Source organism: Lagenorhynchus albirostris, chromosome 1 (genome assembly GCF_949774975.1).
Source record: "Lagenorhynchus albirostris chromosome 1, mLagAlb1.1, whole genome shotgun sequence".
NCBI lineage: Eukaryota > Metazoa > Chordata > Mammalia > Artiodactyla > Delphinidae > Lagenorhynchus > Lagenorhynchus albirostris.
Window position 1 is genome coordinate 188,627,119 of NC_083095.1, and position 26,182 is coordinate 188,653,300.

The 26,182-nt window shown below is 43.5% G+C and overlaps 2 protein-coding genes across 11 annotated transcripts in view; one reads left to right on the plus strand and one right to left on the minus strand.

Moving 5' to 3' along the window:
• Positions 1-4,507, plus strand: part of CACNB2 (calcium voltage-gated channel auxiliary subunit beta 2) — a 399,819-nt gene extending 395,312 nt beyond the window's left edge. For both annotated transcript variants that reach the window (XM_060162984.1, XM_060162992.1), the window contains 3 exons: positions 1,261-1,356; positions 2,364-2,549; positions 3,903-4,507. In XM_060162984.1, coding sequence (XP_060018967.1) covers positions 1,261-1,356; positions 2,364-2,549; positions 3,903-4,373 — 753 coding nt within the window. In that variant the 3' untranslated portion in view covers positions 4,374-4,507. The remainder of the gene's footprint in view (positions 1-1,260; positions 1,357-2,363; positions 2,550-3,902) is intronic.
• The window catches only part of NSUN6 (NOP2/Sun RNA methyltransferase 6), a 108,166-nt gene that overhangs the window by 20,098 nt on the left and 61,886 nt on the right, over positions 1-26,182 (minus strand). For 3 of the 9 annotated variants that reach the window (XM_060162883.1, XM_060162813.1, XM_060162892.1), the window contains 6 exons: positions 22,098-22,246; positions 11,642-11,767; positions 8,607-10,003; positions 7,316-7,629; positions 5,718-5,892; positions 503-1,406 (listed from right to left, as the gene is read on the minus strand). In XM_060162883.1, the coding sequence (XP_060018866.1) occupies positions 9,791-10,003; positions 11,642-11,767; positions 22,098-22,246 (488 nt within the window). In that variant the 3' untranslated portion in view covers positions 503-1,406; positions 5,718-5,892; positions 7,316-7,629; positions 8,607-9,790. Of the gene's footprint in view, positions 1-502; positions 1,407-1,513; positions 1,610-5,717; positions 5,893-7,315; positions 7,630-8,606; positions 10,004-11,607; positions 11,768-22,097; positions 22,247-26,182 lie in introns of those variants that run through there. The other 6 variants (XM_060162845.1, XM_060162834.1, XM_060162854.1 and 3 more) reach the window with 6 other exon arrangements.

Consider the following 26,182-nt stretch of genomic DNA (forward strand, 5'->3'; position numbering starts at 1 on the left):
ACATAAGCAAGCGTGATGATAAGTTTCATGGCTTAGGAGCGTGAGTGATTCCCAAAGTGGTCCATGGATTCCTGGTGGGGGAGGTTCTGAAACACTTTTTAGAGGGTCCATGAGGTCAGAACCATTTCCATGATTATCTAAGCATTACCTAATACTCAGACATCCTCCCCCTTTTTCACTGGTTTGACCTTTGCACCAGCGGTGCAGAAGCAGCACTGGGTGATGTCTAAGCAGGAATCAAGACCACAGTAGCAGGAGCAGCTGTGGCATTCTCCCTCCCCATGCACTCCCAGGTTAAAAAAAAAGCCACACAACCCAGTTTCACTTAAGAATGTCCTGATGTAGTAAAAATGCTTAAATTTTGACTCCAGTACAAACCTTTTTAATATTCTATGTAACGAAATGGGAAGTACACTTCAAGTTCTTTAGCTATGTACTCGAAGTCCGTTTTCTTGAGGGCAGGTACCAGTGTGTTCTTCAAGTCATAAACCAAAGTAGCCACTTTCGTCCTGGAACACCATTTTTATTGGAAAGAACAACTGACATGTCCTTCAAATTTCAGGACAGATCAATGGAATTTAACGTGACAGAGTAAGAAAAGTTCATTGAGTGATAGGGATTTAGATATCACGTGAGAGCTAGTCTTTAAAAAGCTACCACTTGTTTACTGTAGTATCAAAGAAAGATACCCACAATTATCTGAAAAGGCTACTAATTACGTATCTGTAGGGGACTGGATTTTCTTTGCCTGTTTCAAACAATACACCGCAGCAGATTCACTGTAGAAGCAGGGCACAGCAGCTGTCTTCTGGGGAGCCAGGCGGTAGAGAAACCTGCAAATAACTTAGCTATTTTATCAGAATGCATGACATGTTAACATATAAGAGGTTACTGGTCATTCTTAAATGAATTTTTCAGTTTTAGTTTCTAATATATAACTATTACAGTTCACATAAAAAGCTCTTGGGAGTTCTCCACAGTGTTTAAAAACATAAATCATGAGACAGAGTTTGAGAACTGCTAGCCTTGAAAAAAGACAAGACTCAGAAACATCTCCACGCTGGTGACTTACGAAGCTTGCGACTGAGATTTATGTCAACGTGTTAATTTTGCTGACCATCTTGAAGATTGTTTTCTAGCGTAATCTATTTGTAAACCATCAGTGCTGCATGCAGAGGACACCGGAGAAAGGAATGAATAACGAACCTTGTTGTTCACCTGAGTGCAGATACCCCAGTTGAAGAATCTCGTCTTTTACAGGTTTTACAAAGGTTAATAAAATCTCGAGGGAAATCTCAAGCTAAACACCTCAATGTTCAGATGGTAGCAGCAGATAAGCTGGCTCAGTGCCCTCCGGTAAGTCTCGCTATGCAGTATAATCCACTTGAAGGCTTCACACCCACATTCTGTTAACAAAAACCAGACGGACAGGTAAATGCCTGTCCAGGGAGAACCCTGCCCATTAACGGTGGGTTTCCTCCCAAAGACGGGAACGGTAGAGTCTACCTCTTACCACGAGCACTTGTCTAGGTCATGGTCGTCGCTTACGAACAGCTACGGTGTGTTCCGTGGTGACCTCGCTTTGTTAATCTAACACCTCAGTAGTCATCTTCAATGAAACACAATCATTGTTTCAAAACTTTGGTTGAAAAGATGGCTGTTAGGGGTTCGTTTATTATTCACTTCACTCAGGGAGCGAGTTGCTGGCTCTTCATTACCGTCTAAGAAATTGATCTGAGACCATTTCTAAAGCACTCAGTCACCAGATTCTGACACCTGAACACATCCCTACCGCGAATCCCCTGCTTTGCATACCACGCTTTCGGCCTGTATGCTTCCGGCTTTTGTTCTGGCTTTGTTGTTTTTAATGAAGGTGTTATCAGAAGCCTTAAGAACTGGGCTCAGACCCACTTCTAATGACCGGGAGCACATTACACTTGTAAGAACTCTGAACTACTCTGAAGTCTGGGCCACATCCAGTCAGTGGCTTCGGCTTCCTCACATCCTCACCTCGCCTCAGTCGTTTCCAAGGTTCAGCTTTTCATAGTCTCTGGCTTATATTCTCATTTTCTTTTGTACATCTCGCCCCTAACATAGGATCAATTCCTTTTTTTCACTACGGGCAACTTTTCTCTGGTGCCCCTAGCAACTGTTATCACACCTGTTCACTCCTGGTCACTCACACAGCGAAGCGGTGAGGCCATAGCAGGCGGTCAGCCCCCGCGAAGAGAGGAGTCCGGCGCCACGGCAGGGATGCAGCACGCAGCCCTCGGGCACCCTTCGTGCTCCTGGCGTGCGGGAGGCCCGGGGGCAGCACGGGCAAGGCGCCGTAAGCACGCCGTCTGCACTGTCTCCCCCTGCAGGAGCTGTTCGACGTGATTCTGGACGAGAACCAGCTGGAGGACGCCTGCGAGCACCTCGCCGACTACCTGGAGGCCTACTGGAAGGCCGCCCACCCGCCCTGCAGCAGTGGCCCCGGCCCTCTCCTCAGCCGGACCTTGGCCACCTCGACCCTGCCCATCAGCCCCGCTCTGGCCCCCAGCTCACAGGTGAGCAGCGCTCCCTCCTTCGCTCGCGCCACTGGGGTCCAGGGCTCCGGGGCGGTGCTCATTCCAGTCGGGCAGCCCTGTCCAGAATGAGACAGAACACCGAGTACCTTAAGTGTCTGCAGCGTGAGCTGTGCGCCTGTAGGAGGAGTGTAAACAGCATCCTATGAAGTACCGTAAGTCCCCCATATACGCACGAGTTCCGTTCCGAGAAGGCATTCGTAAGTCCAGCACAGTTAGCCTAGGCTGCCCACTAACACAATCGGCTATATAGTACTGTACCGTGACAGGTTTATTATACTTTGCACACAAATAATACAGAAGAAACAAACAAAAGATAAAACATTTTTAACCTTACAGTACAGTCCCTTGAAAAAGGACAGTCGTACCCGCTAGGTCACCACTGCTTTTACGCTCGCTTCCGACCATCCTGAGCTTGAAATAAAGATACGGTACCACCGTACCCTATACGGTAAAGAACGCAAAAGCACAACCACTGGTAGAGGATGCACGCACGACAATGTACGCCAGACAAATGATCTAACTTAGTGATTTGACATGCGAAGCTATGTTTGCATCTTTTGGAAGTTCACAACCTGAAGGTCCGTATGTAGGGGACTTACTGTATTATAAACCGTAAAATCCACTCTCCCCATATTCTGTTCGGGCCAGGATAGAGGAACTTTCTATGTGGCTGGCAGCACAGACTGTGGACTCAGACTACCTGGGTTCAATTCCCTCTCCTCTCCACCCCTTCCCAGGGGTTTAATCTTGGATAAAAGCCTTACCTGCCCTTTGCCTCAGGAATACTAACGACCCTACCTTGTGGGGCTGTCATGGGACTTTTCTCATGAGATTGGCTTACAGGGTTGTTGTATTTAATCAGTCAGTATACGTGACAGTCTCATAACACTGCTGGTCTCACAGTAAGTGCCACTTAAGCATTTGACATTTTATCATTTTTTCCCTTAAAGCCAACATCCTAAGAATTTTTAATCTTCCCACCTGTATCCGAGCAGAGGTGGTTAAGTGTCCACCCATGTGTAGACAGATCTCAGGGACGTATATCTATATTTGAACCACAAGAGAACATATAAAAGAATGCCCTCCCTCCTTCATTCATTTTTTAAAAATTTGTAAAGTTACTCTGTGCTGTTCTAGGCGCTTACAAATTAACAGAAAGTCCAATACAATATAAATGCTACTGGATGTTACTGAATACATTAAGCACCCGAGCGAGGTCAGATTTCATTTCAGCACTTTAGAGACTGTGAAAAGGGACTAGACACTTGCCTTTGCGACAGTTCCCCAGACCCCGACCTTGGCTGAGGCCTGTGTTTGCTCCTTCGCCTCCAGGCGTCTCAAGGGGATCCGAGGACGGATCGCGCGGCCGCCACCCATTCTGCTTCCCAAGCTGAAGAAGAACCCTGCCCAGACCCAGTCAAGAAACCCCAGCACCACAGCCATCGCAGCGGGGCCAGCCGCGGCCTCTCCAGGCAGGAGACCTTGGATTCAGAAACGCAGGAGAGTCGTGACTCCGCATACGCGGAGCCCAAGGAAGATTATTCCCATGAACATGCAGACCACTGCGCCCCGCACCGAGATCACAGCCACAGAGAGGAACCCCACGGGGGTGGGGAGCGCAGACACAGGGAGTCTCGGCACCGCTCCCGGGACCCGGATCGAGAGCAGGACCACAACGAGGGCGACAAACAGTGGAGCCGCCACAAATCCAAGGATCGCTGCTGTGACAGGGAGGGGGAAGGGGTGTCCAGGAGACGGCATGAGGCTGGGGACTGGAACAGGGAGGTTTACATCCGCCAGTGACTTTTGCCCTTTTGTGTCGTTGGTTTTCTTATTTTTAAGTAAGTCTTGTATACCACCGCCCTCCAACTCAATCTTGGGGGGGTCTACATTGCAATCATATGTGATCTGTCTTGTATATTTTGTACTGCTGTTGCTTGGATAGCAACAGCATGAAATAGAGTATTAATATACTTTTTATTTTCCTTTTGTAAGTAAGTAAGTGCTATATAAATTCGCCTGGAAAGGCTGCAGTCCTCTGGTTGTCTACTGCACTTTGAAAACGGTCTAGGATCGCTGCCACTTGAACAATATCATCTGTTGCCATCCAGGTGGCATCAGGATTTTAAGCAGCATAGCTGATGTTTTCGAAAATGTGGTTGATGTATCCAGCGGGCCAGAATCAAGCGGCCCACGTAAAAAGTGGAACTTCGTGGTTCTCCCGACCTTTAATATGTAGGCGCCTGATTTGCATAGTCATCCGTGGACCACTGTTTCTCGCTTGTACCTCTGGCTGACTAAACTTGGGGACAGACTGTCTTGCCTTACACCAAGGGGATCAAAGTCAGAATCTATTTTCTATGTACTAGCATTGTGTACTGTATAGACAGTTTGTAAATGTTATTTCTGCAAACACCTTCTTATGATAATTATATAATTATTATATATATATATACACACACACACACATATATATATATATATATATATATGTATCAGTTTGATCGCACTATTTCAGAGTCTTAATGCCAAGCCAGCAGATCTGCTTTCTGAATTACAGGGACTAGAAATGCCCACCTTCAGGAAATTTGTAATAACGTCGTCTAGACACCTATTCCCGTTCTAGTAGAGAGTCTGTACATACTGTAAATACGTGTGACTGCCTGACTTGAAAAGGTTTGATTTCTGAATGTTCCTCCATCCCTGTACGTTAATCATTGTGACCATAAATTCTGGGAAATATAACCAAACTCCAAGGGTTGCTCCGCTCCGTGCCGTTCACACTGATTGTGACGGCCACGTCCTGCGTAGCCAGTGTCTCAGGTCACGGCCCTGGAGTCTGGGAGCCGCGTGCACACGAGCCAGTGACGGGCGTGCACGCTGACGACAGCGGCGGCCAGCCCAGGGCCGAGGCGTCCACCTGCCTGGCTCCGCGGCTCGCTGCGCCGCTGTGGCCCGCCGAGCCGTCAGGGGCCAGGGGGGCACGCGCCGCCAGAGGGGACGCCCCGGAGAGCTGCCCCCCCGCTGGCTCCTGGAGAGGGGCCACACGGGCCACTGTGATGAGTGTTTCACTGGAAATGTCCGACGACCTCTCGTCTGAGAGAGAAGCGTTTACACAGATGCTCCCGACTCCCCCCATCTCCTCACCTCGCCTCGCCCGCCGTGCCCGTTGTGTTCCCCCCGCTCCGACACTTTCACTGTCCGTCACAACCTCGAAGTGCTTCTTATAACCAAAGCTTCTGCTCTTCGCAAGAAATCAGGGCAAAAGGAGGTGACTTGAAGTGAACGAGACGTTGAGGTTTTCCTGCGTCGGACGCCTGCTCTGAGGGGAAGCCAGAAGATGCTGTGGCCCTGCGTCAGGGACACCGCCCAACGCGGCCCACGAGGTGGTGGTCACGCTGAGCCTGAAACCTTCCCTGTCTCTCCTAAGTGTCCATCTGTCCAGTTAAGACTGGACAGGTAAGACAGACAGTATTAGGCGTGCAAGTACCTGGCACTTGAAGTCTGTCCCTGGAAAACGCCTGTCTTGACTGCCTACCTTCAGACCTGGACATTAAAAATTATTATTTTGTTAAATAAGTTAAGCTATTTTTTGTTTCGCTTCTTTGATTATTCCAGGTTCTTGCCAAATATATCTTGGACCTTTATAAGTACAACTGTTTCACATCTAACTCCTTATTCCTCTCCCCCAAAGAAAACTCAGAGTTGTAAAAATGAGTTAACATATATAGTGTTTTATCAGCTAATATAGGAACCATTTCCCTCAATCTCTTTGTTAATTAGCTCTGTGCTGTTGACATACCTTTATTTATTGAATATAAGAACAGTAGGCATAATATATAAATTTTTGATGTAAAATATTCACATCATTCGGAAACCGTATTCCAGCTAAAGTTACTTTTATAAAATACTTCCAGTCAGCTGTCCATCACGGTACCACATCAATGATCGCCAGCCCCGACCCTTCCTATACGAAGTTTCATCCCAGTTCATGGCTTTGGAATGTGTAAATTCTTGAAGTCTAACTGGTATGTATCTTCTTTGCTGCTACCATTAATCCCTTTCAAAGAATCACGCTAACGGATTCCATTTTTTAAATTCTGACCTGGACTCTTCGTTTCTCACTTTACTGTGAAACACACTAGTCCAAATCAGAGTATTCCGCAAAATCTCTGTTGCAGGATTTGACAAAAGAGCACGCTTATGTGAAAACTGTAGAGTGGGCATATGTGTAAACGGTGTGGACTAAATATGTAACTGAAGAAATAATCCCAAGGACAATGGGATATTCACTGACTTGTGGAATGTAAAATTCTAGTCTTTTCACACAGCAAAGGTTTAATCTTAACAGACTCAGTCGTAGAATCATGATTGTTGTAGGTAACCTAGAAAATGCTGGAAAAGTTCTGAATAGTTCTGTGTCTTTCTCGTCACACCCATTTCAGCCTTTCCTCTGCTCTTTCTCTACTGCTCACTTAAGTTACTGTTACAAAAAGGTGCTGCTAAACGTAGGATGTCTTAGTTATTCTGTACTTTGGGACAATGCCACATTTTAACATGGTCTGCTCTGCATTCATGTTAAACCTTCAACTGTCAGCTACACTGAACTGTTCAACAAGCCTGGTTTAAAGTCATTCGTTCATAGCAAACAAATAAAGAGCTGGCTTCTGCACTGTCTACTATTAGTCGTATTAAGTGCCATTTTAGGAGTGATTCTTACAGCTCAAAGTATGTTAAATACTCACCTGCACTTCGCGTGTGGGGCGCATCATCCTGGGGGGTGCTGCCCGTCACTGATGGGCTGTGGTCATCTCCCCACGACACCTGAAAAGTGACAGCTTCCGGCAGGTCAAAGGCCTCTGAAGGCCTGAGCACGGCAAAGCCAACTTTCTCCCACCTTCATCCTATATGGTCTGCAATTCTTGCCTCCGATTTTGAACTGTACTTTTCCTTTCTAAAATAAACTTGTCATCAGAATGGATCTTCAGTTCCTCGCCCTTTGCTCAGTGACACAATGCTGCTACTCCTGGATAATCTTACTAACACGTCAAGAGTCATGCTGTTGGTGAAAACAGGCAATCAGAGGGCTCTGGGTCAGTTGTTGAATCGTGTTATATTTTTAACTATTTGTACTTTACTGTTTAAAATGTGATACACGGTTTTGAAGTAAAATGTACTCACTGTTGAATTAAAATGCTTCTGTTTCACAGATACAACTATGGTAACATTAAATATGTTAAAAGAGAATATATTCATTCTCTTCCACATTTCCCTGATTTTTGTCCTTTTATCATATTTTTTCTTATATGTCTGTGTTCCTTAAGATTGAATGTTTTATTTTCCAATTTGTTTTATTTTTTGAAAGAAAAAAACCCACTGAAAAATGTCTATGTTAAAGAAACAAATTTTAACAATATTTTTTATTTGTCCTTACTGTTTTCAATATGCAAATATTTTTCTTTTGTTTTGCCTGCATTGCTTGTATTTTGATATTTATTGGTATTAATCAAAACTTTACACATTTGCTACTAGGCTCCTTCCCTACCATTTCCATCCCAGCCTAGCACCTAAGGCTCTGCAGAGAGCATGAGAAAGGATGGATTTTGTGTATTTTTCAAAAACATATTGAAAGTTCAAGGAAGTATGCCAAGCCCTAGAAGCAGAAGTACCACAGGTCAACAGTGTTTCTCTTTAGGCAGATGACATCTACTGGCTATCAGGCAGAATGAGGGACGGAAAGAAGTCACTCACATGTCTGAATCTTAGGGAGCCTGATGGGGTTTTTCCCTCGTTCAATAAGCGTGTAACAATGATCTGCTCTGAAGCTGTACAGAAAGCACAGTCCTGCCTCCAGAATGTTCCCAAGCCTGGGGGCAGCGGTCCAGGGCATGCCTCGTACACTAGAGTGATGTGTCAAGTGCCGTGACAGGAGGAGACAGAGGCACGAGGGGTGTAGAGGGAGACACGCCCGACCCAGCCCCCGAGAAGGGTGTGCAAGAAAGGCTTCCTCAGAGCAGAGGCCTCTGAGGATCTCACCTGATCTGAGATGAGATGAGCATTCTTCAGGGATACAAGGAAGTTTCAAGAAGTTCCTAATGGAGACCTATGAAGGGAAAAAAATATATTAGGCAGTTGTCCGAGGCTCAGGCATTTTGAGGTGATTTGAATTAACAAAATAGATGTATTTAACACAACATGAGATAGCTTTTAAACTATGGCTGGGTATTTTAATGTATTTTATCTAAAAAGCAGGTAGGATGAAAAGCAAGCCTACAGTTACACAGTTCATCTTAAAAAGGCCGCCCTCTTATATTGGCCGCCATGGGTGATGTTTGGTCACTTCTGCAGTTTGGGGGATTTCAGGTCTGATGGTGAAGTGGTCTTGTTTCGTCTTGACCTAGTCACAGTTGCTTGGTCTGGGGAAGGTGTTCTGTGGAGCTGCTTCTGTTCAGAGGGAGAACACCAAGGCTTAGCTGTGAGCGCCTGGCCACTTCCCAGCTCTCACAAGGTGGTTTTCTCACCAATCACGTCTCTAGGAACTTGTATGTATTCCATTAGATGCTAAAAGGTACCCGAATTGTGCAATAGTCTCATTTTTAATCTACAGAGTTTAAAAAAATTCATTTTAGTTTTTAGTTTAAAATATGACAGAAGAAAAAACATCAACATAGTGAAGGGAGACTGTTACTGGGAGTAGTCCAGAATTCATTTGAAAGAGGGTTGACTTACCAAATAGTAAACAGAAAAAGTCAGGTGAAATCCCCAGCTACGTTCCTGGCACTTGATAAATAAGTTATAGTTCCCACACCCTGAATTCTGAAGGAACTCAATAATGGAAAACGTGTTTTATAACCAAATTAAATACCACTAATTTTATTCCTTTTGTTAAATCCACTTATTTTAACATTAAAAATGACTTGCATTCTTTACAAATTAAAACAAAGACCCCAAATGAAATGTTCCAGACATCTTCAGGCATCTCCTTTTCTTTATACTCTGCTAAATCCATAAAGGAAAAGTATTTTAGACACACAAGTGCCCCCCCTCCACCCCCCCGGCTACTTCCTCTGTGAAGTACAGTCTCTTGATTCCTGGTGGAACAGCCGGCAGCCTTTTCTGTTTCCTCAGCAACCACGGCATCAATCACGTGGCCTGACCACAGTTTTTGGTTTAAAAAAAACGGAAAATGTTTGGAACTTTCATTTCTAAGGATCCTTCTCCTACGTGCTTCTGCATTTTACAAATTTTGCAATGAAAAAGCCTATACAATCCTTATTTGCGAGCCAACTCGTGTCTTCTATCCTGGCGTCTCCGAGAGAACCAGTGTCACTGTCCTGTGACGGCACCACACAGGGATTGAATCGCTGCAGCCGTTTCAGTTGCTCAGATGACAGGCCAGCTCCCAGCATCCCTTCTCCTCCAACCTGTGGGTCCTGCTCGGGGAGACAAATCAACACAAACATCCTCGCGTTGGGAAGTCTGCCTGTGTACCATTTACGTAAAAGGACAAACTGAGCTGTAACTACCACCAATTCCAGAAACAGAAAAATGAGTAAATACCTTTTATTTTTGTGAAATGGACATGCTGCTTTTCCGGGTAGTAAAGTGGGAGGGTGGTAACATGCAGCCACTTGACGACTGAGTCCCTAGGATGGCCCTTATGCTTATCAAGGCCCACGACATGCAGGAGACCTGGGCTCCACACTTAGAAGCACGTGGGGATTCACATCACAGCTCTGCCACAGCTTAGCTGTGCGACTTTAGGAAAGTAACTTACCTTACCTGCATCCTCATCTATGAAACAGGTGAAATACTCTGATCTGAGGCTTAAATAAGTAGGGTGGTATCGGGCCTGGCACAGAGTGGGCACTTAGCAAGTGGAACATTATTATCAGTTACAGCAGGAGATGAAAACCCAGCTTTATTTGTCAGACTCCCCAAAACTGACAGGAGTTTCTTGGGCATCTGAAGATGCCTCTCTCTGGCCCACACCTATTGGATGATAAAAGTTCTCTTTTTTTGTTGTTGTTTTTAAATGTACTAGAATATTAAAAGAGACGAGAAAACTAAGGCTGCCTCGATTAGTTTAGAGGAATACAGAATCATAAGGAACTGAGTGATCTGTGCAAACCACTACTACAAAAGATGCATAAGCCTAACTTAAGTCACCATTTCACAAATGCTTGTGTTACTGAAGATATATGTTCTTAGGTTTATATCTGAAAACCTGTTGTTTATTAACCCATGTGTGTGGGGGGGAGTTCCATCTCTTTTAGGTAGATACTGAGTGTATATGTATATACACACACATCAAATTCAAGTGAATTCTCAAGTCTCCTTTTCATCTACAATGCACTTATCTTAATTTCTGAGTCTAGAAACCATCTCTAGATTGCCTTCTGTCTGTATATTCCAATTACTTACTAGAATTCTGTACTGGAACAACTGACATTAGATGTTCAGTTTATCTGAATGAATGTGAGCATTACCACAGATTTAAACCTAATCTCAAACATCATGGGCTAAAAAATCTAGTCATAAATATAGTTTTAATAAAAACCAGAACGGAAAGACAGTGCTAGGTAAAATAAAGTACAAGACACCTTTTGAAATGTCCCCTATCTTATATAAGGATCCAGAAGGAAGCAATAATCCTGAACCATTTCCCCCCTTGGCTAGTCTTCTGACATCCCAGTTATTAAAGCCTCTTTGGGCTTTGGTGTGATATTAGAAAACTGCTCAACATTTGCCCTATCAGAAAAGTTATAGGACCGAGGGGTGGAGGAAGGGTTTTAGAAACAAAATTCTGAGTAACACGAACAAGAGCCACAAGTCAAGTAAACATGTGACAGAAAACCCCTGAGCTCTGTGGCATTTTAACACAACCGCAGACAGTGAAGGCCTGGAAACACTGGGTCAGGGTGTGAAAATCCTCTAAGGGCGGTCTGGAACAGCTCTCATTAGAGAAACCTTGTGCACCGCGTCTCTTCACATCACTCTCTGTGTTTATCAACATGCTTAAGTTTCCACGACTTACCGGATCACCCAGAGACAACGGCAATGGCCCTCACCTGGCGCTGAAGCTGAAGGTGAGGAAATGTCTTGAGGGCCCAGGCAACCTGTTCTTCATTCTCTGCTAGGGTGACAGTGCACGTGCTATACACCAGCACGCCCCCCGGCTTCAGCAGCTCCACTGCCTAAAGACAGGTGTGATCGATGATGAGTATCGCAAGAGCAAGTGAACATTTTAAATATAATGTATATAAACAAATATATACATGAAATACATCTATAAGTGAAACGATTCTCACAGAACATCTACTGCATGAAAATGCAGAAGACCTCAGATTTCTAGAAGGGCCAGAAAACCTCCATATAACCAGCCAGGACAAAAGAAAAAAGAAAAAGAGAGAGAGAAAGGAATCAGGACTGGACCTGCGGCCCTGAGAGGGAGCTGTGCAGAAGGAAAGTTTCCTGCAACTGCCAGTATGGGGAGGTGGGGCGCTGGGTGCTGAAGCTTGGGCTTCAGAGACAGTCCCGGGAAAGGACCAGGGTTGGGTGTGTGAAGACACCTTGAAGAGGCTGGAGAATGGCAGCTGAGGCTGCACTCAGAAGAAGCCTGGGCCCATGAGAGACGGCAAGGCACCACTGTTGGGGGGAGGGGTGGGAAAACCACAGGAGCGTCTCCCTACACACGCTCCAAGGCAGCAGGACACAGCCTACACAAGCACTGGGGGCGGGCACGAGCCGACACCGCCATCACGGGCTCCAGAGGCAGGCACAGGCCACTGCCACCACTAAGAGACCCACGAGCGGGCTCCCGTCGCCACCCCCGCTATCCCCGGGAGCACACGGGCCGCTGCCACCACTGGGAGACATGGGAGAGGGTGCCAACGGCTGCCCCAGCCGTACCGGGAGTACGCACAGGCCACCGCACCTGCACAGCCCGTATCAAGTGGATAACGGCCAGCACACACTGAGGAGAGAGGCAGCAAGCATCCAGACTAAAAGCAGCCCTTGATTCCGGACGAGATGGCGGAGTAGAGGGACCTGACCTCACCTCCTCTCACAGAAACACCAACATCACACCGAAATGCTGGACCACCATCAACAAAAACAGATCAGAGCCTACCAAAAAAGACAGTTTGCTACAATATATCCACAGACGAAGAAGAAGCCACAACAAGACAGTAGGAGGGACACTTTCACAATATAAGCAAATCCCATATCCGCCGGGTGGGCAACCCACAAAATGGAAAATAATTACAGCGCAAGGTTCTCCCACAAGAGTTAAAGTTCTGGGCCCCTGGTCAGGCTCCCCAGCCTGAGGGTCTGGCACAAGAGGAGGAACCTCCAGAGCATTTGGCTTTGAAGACCAGCAGGGCTTAAGTGCAGGACCTCCATAGGACGAGGGGAAACAAAGACTCCAGTCTTGGAAGGTGCACACAAGATTTCACATGCACTGGGACCCAGCGCAAAGCAGTGACTCCGTACACACCTGGGCTAGACCTACCTGTGGGTTTTGGAGGGTCTCCTGGGGAGGCATGGGTTGACTGTGGCTCACTATGGGAGCAAGGTCACTGGTGGCAGAGGTCCCAGGGAATACTGATTGGCCTGAGTTCTCCAGGAGGTCACCATTTTGGCACCAAGACCGAGGCCTACCCAACAACCTATAGGCTCCAGTGCTAGAACACCTCAGACCATACAACCAGTGGGACAGGAACACAGCCCCAACCATCAGCAAACAGGCTGCCTAAAGCCATACTGAGCTCACAGCCACATCTAAACACACCACTTGACATGAACCTGCCCACCAGAGGGACGAGACCCAGCTGCACCCACCAGTGGGCAGGCACCTCCCCCCAGGAAGCCTGCACAAGCCCCAGGACCAACCTCATCCACCAGGGGGCAGACACCAGGAGCGAGAGGAGCCACAGTCCTGCAGCCTGAGAAACAGAGACACAAACACATACAGTCAGACAAAATGAGACAGCAGAGAAATATGTTCCAGAAGAAGGAACAAGATAAGAACCAAAAAGAAAAACTAAGTGAAGTGGAGACAGGCAATCTACCTGAGAAAGAATTTACAGTAACAATAGTAGAGATGATCCAAGATCTCGGAAAAAGAACGGAGGCACAGACCAAGAAGACCAGAAGAAATGTTTAACAAAGAGCTAGAAGATTTAAAGGACAAACAGAGATGAACAATACAATAACTGCAATGAAAACTACACTAGAAGGAATCAATAACAGAAAAAATGAGGCAGAAGAACAAATAAGTGAGCTGGAAGACAGTGGTAGAAATCACTGCCACAGAACAGAATAAAGAAAAAAGAATGAAAGGAAATTAGGACAATTTCAGAGACCTCTGGGACAACATTAAATGAACCAACGTTCACATTATAGGGGTCTGAGAAGGAGAAGAGAGAGGGAAAGGGCCTGAGAAAATATTTGAAGAGATTATAGCCAAAAATTCCCTGACGTGAGAAAGGAAACACTCACTCAAGTCCAGGAAGCGCTGAGAGTCCCATACAAGATTAACCCAAGGAGGAACATGCCAAGACACACATTAATCAAACTGACAAAAATTAAAGACAAAGTAAAAATATTAAAAGGAACAAATAACATAAAAAGGAATCCCCATAAGGTTATCAGCAGATTTTTCAGCAGAAACTCTGCAAGTCAGAAGGGAGAGGCACAATATATTTAAAGTGATGAAAGGGAAAAACCTACTACAAGAATACTTTACCCAGCAATGCCCTCATTCAGATACAACATTCAGATTTGACGGAGAAATCAAAAGCTTCAGAGACAAGCAAAGGCTAAGAGAATTCAGCACCACCAGACCAGCTTTACAACAAATGCTAAAGGAAATTCTCTAGACAGAAAAGAAAAGGCTACAAGTAGAAATAAGAAAATTACAAATGGAAAATCTCACGGGCATAGGCAAACTTCAAGTAAATGGTAGGAAATTATCCACACACAAATATGATATGAGGAGAGGAGAGTAGAAATGCAGGACATTGGAAATGTACTGGAAATTAAGAGACCAGCAACTTAAAACAACCTTGTATATACATAAACTGCTGTATCAGAACCTCACAGGAACCACAAATCAAAAATCTACAATAGACACACCAAAAAAGAAAAACCAATCCAAACACAACACAAAAGATAGCCATCAAATCACAAGAGAACAAAAGAGGAAGGGAAGAAAAAAGACCTACAAAAACAAATCCAAAACAATTAACAAAAATGGCAATAAGAACACATTATCGATAATTACCTTAAATGTAAATGGATTAAACACTCCAACCAAAAGACACAGACTGGCTGAATGGATACAAAAACAAAACTGATATATATGCTGTCTACAAGAGAACCACCTCAGATCTAAGGACATATACAGACTGAAAGTGAGAGGATGGAAAAAAGGTATTCCATGTAAATGGAAATCAAAAGAAAGCTGGAGTAGCAATACTTTTTGCTACTTTTGTCGTAACAGACAAAATAGGCTTTAAAATAAAGACTGTTACAAGAGACAAAGAAGGACACTACATAATGATCAAGGGATCAGTCCAAGAAGAAGATATAACAACTGTAAATATATATGCATCCAACATAGGAGCAACTCAATATATAAGGCAAATACTAACAGCCATAAAAGGAGAAACTGACAATAACACAATAATAGTGGGGGACTTTAACACCCCACATTCATCAACAGACAGATCATCCAGAAAGAAAATCAATAAACACAGGCCTTAAATGACACATCAGACCAGATGAACTTAATTCACATATATATAGAACATTCTATCCAAAAGCAGCAGAATACACATTCTTCTCAAGTGCACATGGAACATTCTCCAGGATAGATCATATCCTGGGCCACAAATCAAGCCTCAGTAAATTTAAGAAAGTTGAAATCATATCAAGCATGTTTTCCGACAACAACGCTATGAGATTAGAAATCAATTACTGGGAAAAAACTGTAAGAAACACAAACACAGGGAAGCTAAACAATATGTTACTAAAACATCAATGGGTCACAGAAGAAATCAAAGAGGAAATCAAAAGCTATCTGGAGACAAATGACAATGAAAACACAACGATCCATAACCTACGGGATGCAGCAAAAGCAGTTTTAAGGGGGAAGTTTACAGCAATACAATCTTACCTCAGGAAACAAGAAACATCTCAAATTAACAACTAACTTTACACCTAGAGCAACTGGAGAAAGAACAAACAAAACCCAAAATTAACAGAAGGAAAGAAACCATAAAGATCAGAGCAGAAATAAATGAAACAGAGATGAAGAAAACAATAGAAAAGATCAATGAAACTAAAAGCTGGTTCTTGGAAAAGATAAAATTGATAACCCTTTAGCCAGACTCATCAAGAAAAAGAGGGAGGGGCTTCCCTGGTGGCGCAGCGGTTGAGAGTCCGCCTGCCGATGCAGGGGACACGGGTTCGTGCCCCGGTCTGGGAAGATCCCACATGCCGCGGAGCGGCTGGGCCCGTGAGCCATGGCCGCTGAGCCTGCGCGTCCGGAGGCTGTGCTCTGCAACGGGAGAGGCCAGAGCAGTGAGAGGCCCGCATACCGAAAAAAAAAAAGAAAAAGAGGGAGAGGGCTCAAGTTAATAAAATGAAAAAGGAAAAGTTACAATGGACACCACAGAAATACAAAGAGTCATAAGAGACTACTATGAACACATATATGCCAATAAAATGGACAACCTAGAAGAAATGGACAAATTCTTAGAAAGGTACAATTTCCCAAGACTGAACCAGGAAGAAATAGAAAATATGAACAGACCAATCACAAGTACTGAAATTAAAACTGTGATTAAAAATCTTCCAACAAACAAAAGTCCAGGATCAGATGGCTTCACTGGTGAACCTTATCAAACGTTTACAGGAGAGTTAACACCTACCCTTCTGAAACTCTTCCAAAAAACTGCAGAGGAAGAAACACTCCCAAATTCATTCTATGAGGCCACCATCACCCTGACACCAAAATTTGTATGGAGACACAAATGACCCCGAATAGCAGAAGAAATCTTGAGAAAGAAAAATGGAGCTGGAGGAATCAATCAGACACCCAGACTTCAGAACACGATACAAAGCTACAGTCATCAAAACAGTATGGTACTGGCACAAAAACAGACTCATAGATCAATGGAAGAGGATAGAAAGCCCAGAAATAAACCCCACACCTATGGAAAATTAATCTATGACAAAGGAGGCAAGAATATACTATGGAGAAAACACAGTCTCTTCAATAGTGGTGCTGGGAAAACTGGACAGCTACATGTAAAAGAACGGAATTAGAACATTCTCTAACACCATACACAAAAATAAACTCAAAATGGATCAAAGACCTAAATGTAAGGCCAGACACTATAAAACTCCTAGAGGAAAACAAAGGCAGAACACTGTTTGATATAAATCACAGCAATATCTGTGGACCCACCTCCTACAGTAATGAAAATAAAAATAAACAAATGGGACCTAATTAAACTTCAAAGCTTTTGCACAGCAAAGGAAACCATCAACAAATCGAAAAGATGACCCACAAAATGGGAGAAAATATTTGCAAACAAAGCGACCGACAGGGGATTAATCTCCAAAATATACAAACAGCTCATGCAGCTCTGTCAAAAACACAAACAACTCAATCAAAAAATGGGCAGAAGATCTAAACAGACACTTCTCCAAAGAAGACATACAGATGGCCAAAAAGCACGTGAGAAGATGCTCAACTTCACTAATTATCAGAGAAATGTAAATCAAAACTACAGTGAGGTACCACCTTACACCAGGCAGAATGGCCATCATCAAAAAGCCTACAAACAATAAATGCTGGAGAGAGTGTGGAGAAGAGGGAACCCTCTTGCACTGTTGGTGGGAATGTAAATTGATACAGCCACTATGGAGAACAGTATGGAGGTTCCTTAAAAATCTAAAAATAGAGTTGCCATATGATCCAGCAATCCAACTCCTGGGCATATATCTGGAGAAAACTGTAATTAGAAAAGACAGATGCACCCCAATGTTCACTGCAGCACTATTTACAATAGCCAGGACATGAAAAAAACCTAAATGTCTATCAACAGATGAATGGATAAAGAAGATGTGGTGCATATATACAATGGAATATTACTCAGCCATAAAAAAGAATGAAATAATGCCATTTGCAGCAACATGGATGGACCCAGAGATTATCATACTAAGTGAAATAAGCCAAAGACGAAAATCATATGATACCACTTATATGTGGAATCTAAAAAAATGATACAAATGAACTTATTTACAAAACAGAAACAGACTCACAGACATAGAAAACAAACTTATGGTTACCAAAGGGGAAAGGTGGCAGGGAGGGATAAATTAGGAGTTTGGAATTAACATATATACACTACCATATATATAAATAGATAATCAACAAGGATCTACTGTACAGCACAGGGAACTCTACTCAATATTCTGTAATAACCTATACATGGGAAAAGAATCTGAAAAAGAATGGATACATGTATATGTATAAATGAATCACTTTGCTGCACACTTGCAACTAACACAACATTGTAAATCAACTATACTCCAATATAAAATAAAAATTTAAAAACAAAAAAAAATACACGCACTCCAGTGTTCACAGCAGCACCATTTATAATAGCCAAGACATGGAAGCCACCTAAATGTCCATCAACAGAGGAATGCATAAAGAAGATGTGGTATATATGTACAATGGAATATTACTTGGCCATAAAAAAAGAATTAAATAATGCCATTTGCAGCAACATGGATGGACCTAGAGACTATCATACTCAGTGAAGTCAAGTCAGATAGAGAAAGACAAATAGCACATAGTATCACTTATATGTGGAAGCTAAAAATAATGATACAAATGAACTTATTTACAAAATGGAAATAGACGCACAGACATAGAAAACAAAGTTATGATTATCAAAGGGGTAACAGTATGGGGGACAGATAAACTAGGAGTTTGGGATTAACACACATACACTACTATGTATAAAATAGATAACCAACGAGGACCTACTGTATAGCACAGGGAACTCTATTCAGTATTGTTATAACCTATATAAGAAAAAAGTCTGAAAAAGAATGGATATATGTATAACTGAATCACTTTGCTGTATACCTGAAACTAACACAACATTGTAAATCAACTATACTCCAAAACAATTTATTAAAAACAAAAAGACTCATGGGTAGGATTTATAAAGGAGAAAAAGACCATGATTCCTTTATATTATTTATGGTTTATTTTTTAAATGGGAAGAGTAAGTCAGGCTTGTTGTAACACACAACATTTATAAATGTGTACAAAATAAAGGTGTATAAAGAAAAAAAATATACATATATGATACCTTTTTCAAGTGTCTGGGATAAATAAGTGATGGTCTGTATGACCAGGACTCTCTCTTTAATTAGAGTGTTCCAGGCCAGATGCATTTCATTATCTTGTAGCTGTTTTAGTCCATCTGGACCAAGACTTTCCCAAATATGCTCATTCAGTTTCACGGCTTTAGATACCATTTTTATACTGAAAACTCACCAATTTACATTTTTAGGTGAGACTCCTTTCTGAATTCTGTACCCATATGTTCAACTGCATTCTCAATATTTTTACCCTCAGACGTGACACGTCCCAAACTAAACTCCTACCTTCTTCCTCTGAACCCTCCTGGAGCCGGATTCCCGTCCTCCCCGGGGCGCAGGCCCCAACCTCAGATTATCCTTTATGCCTCTTGTTCTCACATTCCCCAGTCATCAAGCAAATGCCATCGGCTCTACCTTCAAAATATATCCAGAGATTGGCTACTTCTCACCAACTTCCGCTGCTACCATTCTGCTCCAAGTTTCATGATTTTTCGCCTGGATTATTCAGTTTCCTACCTGCTTCATTCCCTGCCCTCCTACCATCTATTCTCAACACAGCAGCCAGATCGGTGCTTTTAGAACTGTCTCTTCTCAGCTCAAAACCCTTCCATGGTGAGTTCCCTGGTGGCCTAGTGGTTAGGATCCCAGGCTTTCCCTGCCGCGGCCCAGGTTCAATCCCTGGCCAGGGAACTGAGATCCCACAACCCGCACGGCACAGCCAAAAAACAAAACAGAACAAAAAAGCCCTTCCAATGTTCCCGTCATCCCTTGGAGTCAAAGCCCACGTCCTCGGGTGGCCTTCGAGGCCCTGCGTACAGCAGGCCCCTCGCAGCCTTCCCTTCTCATGTGCCTGGCTTGCCCTGCTTGAGCACCACCTGCCCCTGCTGCTCTGGAAGGTGCATGGCACACACCTACCTCAGGACCTCTGCACCAGCCCGGAAAGCTCTGCTCCTTCCCTGCAGTGCTCGCTCCCTCCTCACCATCCTCTTATCTTTGTTTCTATATCAGCGTCTCAGCAGCGCCCTCCCTGCCCAGCCCCTGTACAATTTTCAACTGTTCCAATCAGGCGCTCCCATCCCCCTTCCTCCCTAAAGTTTGCTTCACTGGGCACTGCCTTGGAATACAAGAAATCTCTAACTCAACTAGCTGTTTATTTTCCTCCCCAGTTAGAACAGAAACCCCATGTAAAAGGTCAGGGGTTGACTAGCATGTCATCAGCACCTAGAATTGTGTATTACATATAGGAGGTGCCCAATGAGTATCTGTCCAGGAAATAAGGTGTAATATGAAAATGAACTTGTCCCAAATAACAAAAGTTTCTCTTTTCAAATCCCCAAATTTAAAAAAAAAGTTAATAAAAATCTTAAAAAAAAAAGCATATACTATGCTTTCTTAATGCTAGTACGTGGACCAAAATTTAAACTTTGCCACTGGGTGCTAGCTGCTGTTCTAAGCACATTACACAGCTTTTCTAAACAACTCTGATAACCGCCATGAGAACGGCACCCCATCAGGGGCAGTTACCCTACCCACTTCTCCCATATGGAAACCCAGGTACCTAGAGTAACGTGTGTGGAGGCACTGGGTCCACAGTCCCAACCCCTACCCTCACCCAGTGGCACACCCACTGGATCCTACACTCTCTCTTGCACACGGTCAGATGCTCCTTGTCACTGAGACCAACACATCTCCTCCCAAGTAGCCTCTTAAAGTGTCTTTTCGCTATGAGCTAAAAAGAACAAAAAGCCATGTCTCTTAAAACAGGTCCTAATTTTACCCTCACATCAAACTGGGCTGCAGCTAGAAGCAAAGCTGCTTTTTTTTTGCTGCTTGCTGTTTTAACTTCCAGGATGTGTTCTCTGAAGACCATATACAATAAAAGTTTAAACAATCCACTCTTAGTGCCACTTTTGTGTAGGAAAGGAGACACCAGCAGTGCTGAAAAGAAATGTCCTGAAAAATAGCTTCAGAGATGGAATCATCAGAGCATACCCACTGTTGCTGTAGCTTGTGTATTTATAATTAGAGAACTGAGAGGAAATGGTGGGATCATCTCTGATAAAATGCTGTCTACATCCTATGGAATCATGTTGGCAAGACTGACAGAAATTCTCACATGTTCTATCTGGGCTTCTTCTGAAACATACTGTAGACCAGTTAGATTTGCTACATTTTTACTGTCCTTCTATATCTGACACTGGATGCTGTCACTTCCCAATCTTATGAATGTGTTTGCCTCTATTGGAGTTCCCACTTTTAATTCACTAAGATGATCCAAGAACCCTATAAAAAGGTAATTTATTTTATACCCAAATGTTTTACATCAATTAGCAACTATGTTAACAACCCCCCCTTTATTTTTGGCCGCGCCGTGCAGCGTGCAGGATCTTAGCTCCCCGACCAGGGATCGAACCCGGGTCCCCTGCAGTGGAAGCGCAGAGTCCTAACCACTGGACTGCCAGGGAAGTCCCAACAATGCTCTATTTTTAAGACAGAGCAGAATGTTTGAAATTCCTTAAATGCCTCAGAGAAGAAATTCTATTATTGCCTGAGATGAAAGAGTGAGTCAACATAAAGGAAAACCAGGTGTTCTGTGTGTGTGGTACAGTGTATATAAAATTTACCATTTTAACCATTTTTAAGTGTACAATTCAATGGCATTAAGTACACTCACACTGTTTACAACCATCACCATTATCCCATCTCCCGAACTTCTTCATCATCCCATGAAACAGGAACTCCCCATTCGCTGTCCTGTCCCTCCAGCCTCTGGCAACCTCTTTTCTACTTTCCGTCTCCATGAAGTTGCCTATTCTTGATACTCATATAAACAGAATCACATTTTGTGTCTGGCTTATATAACTTAGCATAATGTGTTCAAAATTCATCCATGTTGTAGCGTGTATGAGAATTTCATTCCTTTTTAAGGCTGGGTAATATTCCATTGTATGTACATGCCACATTTTACTTATCCCTTCATCTGTTGATGGATACCTGGGTTTTTTCCACATTTTGGTTACTGTGAATAATGCTGCTATGAATACTGCTCTCAGTCTTTAAAAGATCAAACTAGTAAAGGTCACCTTTCTTCCACAGCAAAAAATTATCACATACCACAGTGAAGAGTTTTCGCTGTAATGGCTGATATGATGTCACTTCCTTCAAAGTCCAGGTACAAGCCATGTTTGGTCTCTGTCCCAGTCCACTGCAGGGAGCATCCAGAAGAATTCGGTCAAAAGATTCCGGTAAGAATGGAGGTTCTCCTATAAAGAGAATTGTAAACATTATTTGCTCTCTGCCCTATTAGGACAGAAAACTCCTGAAACAGATGCAATTATCGGAATTTAACATCATCATCTAGAACAGAAAGTAATGCATAACAATTCCATCAGGTAGCTGGCTAAGCTAACTGACTTACAGGTAAAAGAGGTTAAAGATGTGATTATTATAGGATTAACTGATACAGCGCAAGCCAAGGCCTAATCAAACAAGACCGGTACCCCCAATGTCAGAAGCCACACTTCATCAGAGCTGGGACATGAAATTAACTCTAGTCATTCTAAGAGCTGGTATTTTTCTTAGTAAATCTTACTGCAGACAGCCCCAGAAAAAGAGACTACCTTTTAGTTTCTAGGCAAACACCCTGGTTCTATGGTTCCTCGGCTTCCTTGCTTCTGTGGCCATCAGCAAGGCTATGCTCTAGAATGAGTCTACATGGCCCCGAATCCAATCTTCCACAGGTTTCCCTCTGCATTTGCTTACATAACTTTCTCCACTCCAGCTTCTCATCTACTTAGGGTTACTGGAGAAAATCATGAAACCAAGCGGGTCTGCTCATATATTTATGGTATCTAACTGTAGGCAAGATATTACTGCAGACTGCTTTCATGCAAAGCTAGCTGATTTCCTACAGTGCCCACAGCAGCATTCTGGGTCTCACCCCAAGATAACCTGCTTTTCTGACTGCAAAACTGTGAGACACAAGCTCTTATCAATTTAACTCATCTCCATCTACAACCATCCTTGCTTTCTTATCGACTGCCTCCAAAGAAATATCTTTCCAAAGTAAGCAATTATTTTTAAGGGTTTTAATACATACTGATAAAATCCTGTAGAAAGAGTATATGCAATTTACACTTCCAGTGTCATGAGTGTACTTTCCCCAAAATCCTCATCAAAGTTGATAATTATGTTATTGACCATTTGTATTTTTTTGTTTAGATGGTCACATTGTCTTTGCTGGTTTTCTACTGAGACTTGTCTTTTTTGTATTGATTAGAAGAGCTCTTTGTACATCAAAAATAGTGATCTCATCTTAACTATTTTACAAATATTTCCCACTATTTGCCATCCGCCACGTTTTTTTTTACATACATAAATGTTGAGTATTAAATTTATCTTTTTTCTTGAGTTCTAGCTTTGCTTTCATGCTTTAAAATCTTCCCCATTATGAAGTCAAATAAATGTTCATCTATACCTGCTTCTAGTTACTTTCCATTTAATTCTTGACAGTAAACTTTAATCCATCCTAAAGTTACTTTTGTGTATAAACCTTTCCCCCAGCCCTCCAAACAAAAAAATCATCTTAGAGCCATTTATTAATTTACTTTTCCCTCTAGGTTTGCAATGCTAATTTTATCATATACGAAATTTTAGTATACATTTGAACCTATTTCAAGGACTATCTGTTCTGCTCCAAATATGCTAGTTATTAAGCTATATTCTTCTGAGCTCCAAGTTTACCCACCTCTACTCTGCTGTGTGATGCTGAGGGGGGAACTCTGTGAACTACAATTCTCCTTTGCCTGTTGGCTTCAAGAGTCACCAACAGGAGGCAGAGAAGCGATGGGGGTGGGAAGAGAATGAAAGATAAAAGGGGTAGAGGACAGGACTTGATCCTTCCTGATGGCTTGCTGTTTCTGTCAAAACAAGCCCAGTAGGGCTTCCCTGGAGACGCAGTGGTTGCGAGTCCGCCTGCCGATGCAGGGGACACGGGTTCGTGCCCTGGTCCAGGAAGATCCCACATGCCGCAGAGCGGCTGGGCCCGTGAGCCATGGCCGCTGAGCCTGCGCGTCCGGAGCCTGTGCTCCGCAACGGGAGAGGCCACAACAGTGAGAGGCCCGCGTACCACAAAAAAAAACAAACAAACAAGCCCAGTAACAGCCCTTCGCCTTGACAGGTACAGTTTCCAGCTTTTTCCCTTAAGTATCCGTATGAAGTGGACAGAGCCCCCTCTCTCAAGCTGGACCCTGCGCAGCACAGCAGCTAGGTAAAACCCCCTCCTTAGAGTTCTGAATCCCAGCTCCAGGGAGCCTCGCCCCTGAACTTCTGGAGAGCCCAGAAATAAATCCGCACACTTACAGTCAATTAATCTATGACAAGGGAAGCAAAAGTACACAATGGGGGAAAAGACAGTCTTCAATAAGAGATTTGGGGAAAACTGGACGACTATATGCAAAAGAATGAAGTCAGAACATTTTCTCACACCATATATAAAAACAAAATGAAAATGAACAAAAGTCCTAAATGTAAGACCAGAAACCATTCACCAACTAGAAGAAAACACAGGCAGCACACTCCTTTGCAGGAGTCTTAGCAATTCTGTTTCACCTCAGGCAAGGAAAACAAAAGCAAAAATACACAACTGGCACCTAATCAAACCTAAAAGCTTTTGCAGTGAAAGAAACCACCAACAAAACCGAAAGACAATCTATAGAACGGTAGCAAATGACCTGCCTGATAAGGGTTAATACCATACCCAAAGTATATAATGAACTCACAAAACTCCATATCAAAAAAACAAAACCACCTGATTAAAAAACGGGCAGAGAACCTGAACAGGCATTTTTCCAAAAGAGACAGACAGATGGCCAACAGGCACATGACAAGACACCCAACGGCACTAATCATCAGGGAAATGCACATCAAAACCACAGGTCAGGGACTTCCCTGGTGGCGCAGTGGTTGGGAGGCCGCTTGTCAATGCAGGGGACATTCAAGCCCTCCTCCTGGAAGATCCCACATGCCGCGGAGCAGTTAAGCCCATGCACCACCACTACTGAAGCCTGTGCTCTCTAGGGCCCGTGCTCTGTGAAGAGAAGCCACCGCAATGAGAAGCCCGAGCACCACAACGTAGAGTAGCTCCCGCTCACCGCAACTAGAGAAGAGCCGAACGAAGACCGAACGCAGCCAAAAATAAAAATAAAAATAAAATAAAAAAGTAAAACAAAATAAAAAAAAAAAAACCCACAGGTCATCAAAAAGACAGGCGTTGAAGAGGGTGTGGAGAAAAGGGAACCCTCATGCATTGCCAGTGGGAATGTAAACTGGTGCAACCACTATGGAAAACAGTATGGAAGTTCCTCATAAAATTAAAAACAGAACTACTACTAATGAAAAGAACAAAGAGGCAGAAGACCAACAGGAAACAGAACACTTCAACATTATAAACCAACTAGACCTAATAGAAAACACTATGTAACAGCAGAACGCGTATTCCTCTGCAGTGCACGTGGAGACAAACCATATGCAAGGCCGTAAGACAAAGCTGAGTAAATCTGAACAAGCTTAAACTCACACGTTTCTTCTCCCACCAAAATGGAATGAAAACAGAAGTTAGTAACAGAAAGAAATCTGGAAAATTCCAAGTATGTGGAAATTTAAAAACATGCTCCTAAATAACCGTGGGGCAAAGAAATCACAGGTAAATCCTAAAATGCTGTGACGTGAACGAAAACAAAACACAATGTACCAAATCTTATGGGAAGTAGTGAAATAGTGCTTAGAGGGACATTTGCAGCTGTAAATACCTACATTAAAAAGAAAAGTCTCAGGACTTCCCTGGTGGTGCAGTGGTTGAGAATCCACCTGCCAATGCAGGGGACATGGGTTCGAGTCCTGGTCCGGGAAGATCCCACATGCCATGGAGCAACTAAGCCCGTGCGCCACAACTACTGAGCCTGCACTCTAGAGCCCGCGTACTGCAACTACTGAGCCCGTGTGCCACAACTACTGAAGCCCACCCGCCTAGAGCCCATGCTCTGCAACAAGAGAAGCCACCGCAATGAGAAGCCTGCACACCGCAATGGAGAGTAGCCCCCGCTCGCCGCAACTAGAGAAAGTCTGCACAGCGACGAAGACCCAACACAGCCAAAAATAAAAAGATAAATTTATTAAAATAAAAGAAGAAAGAAAAAAGA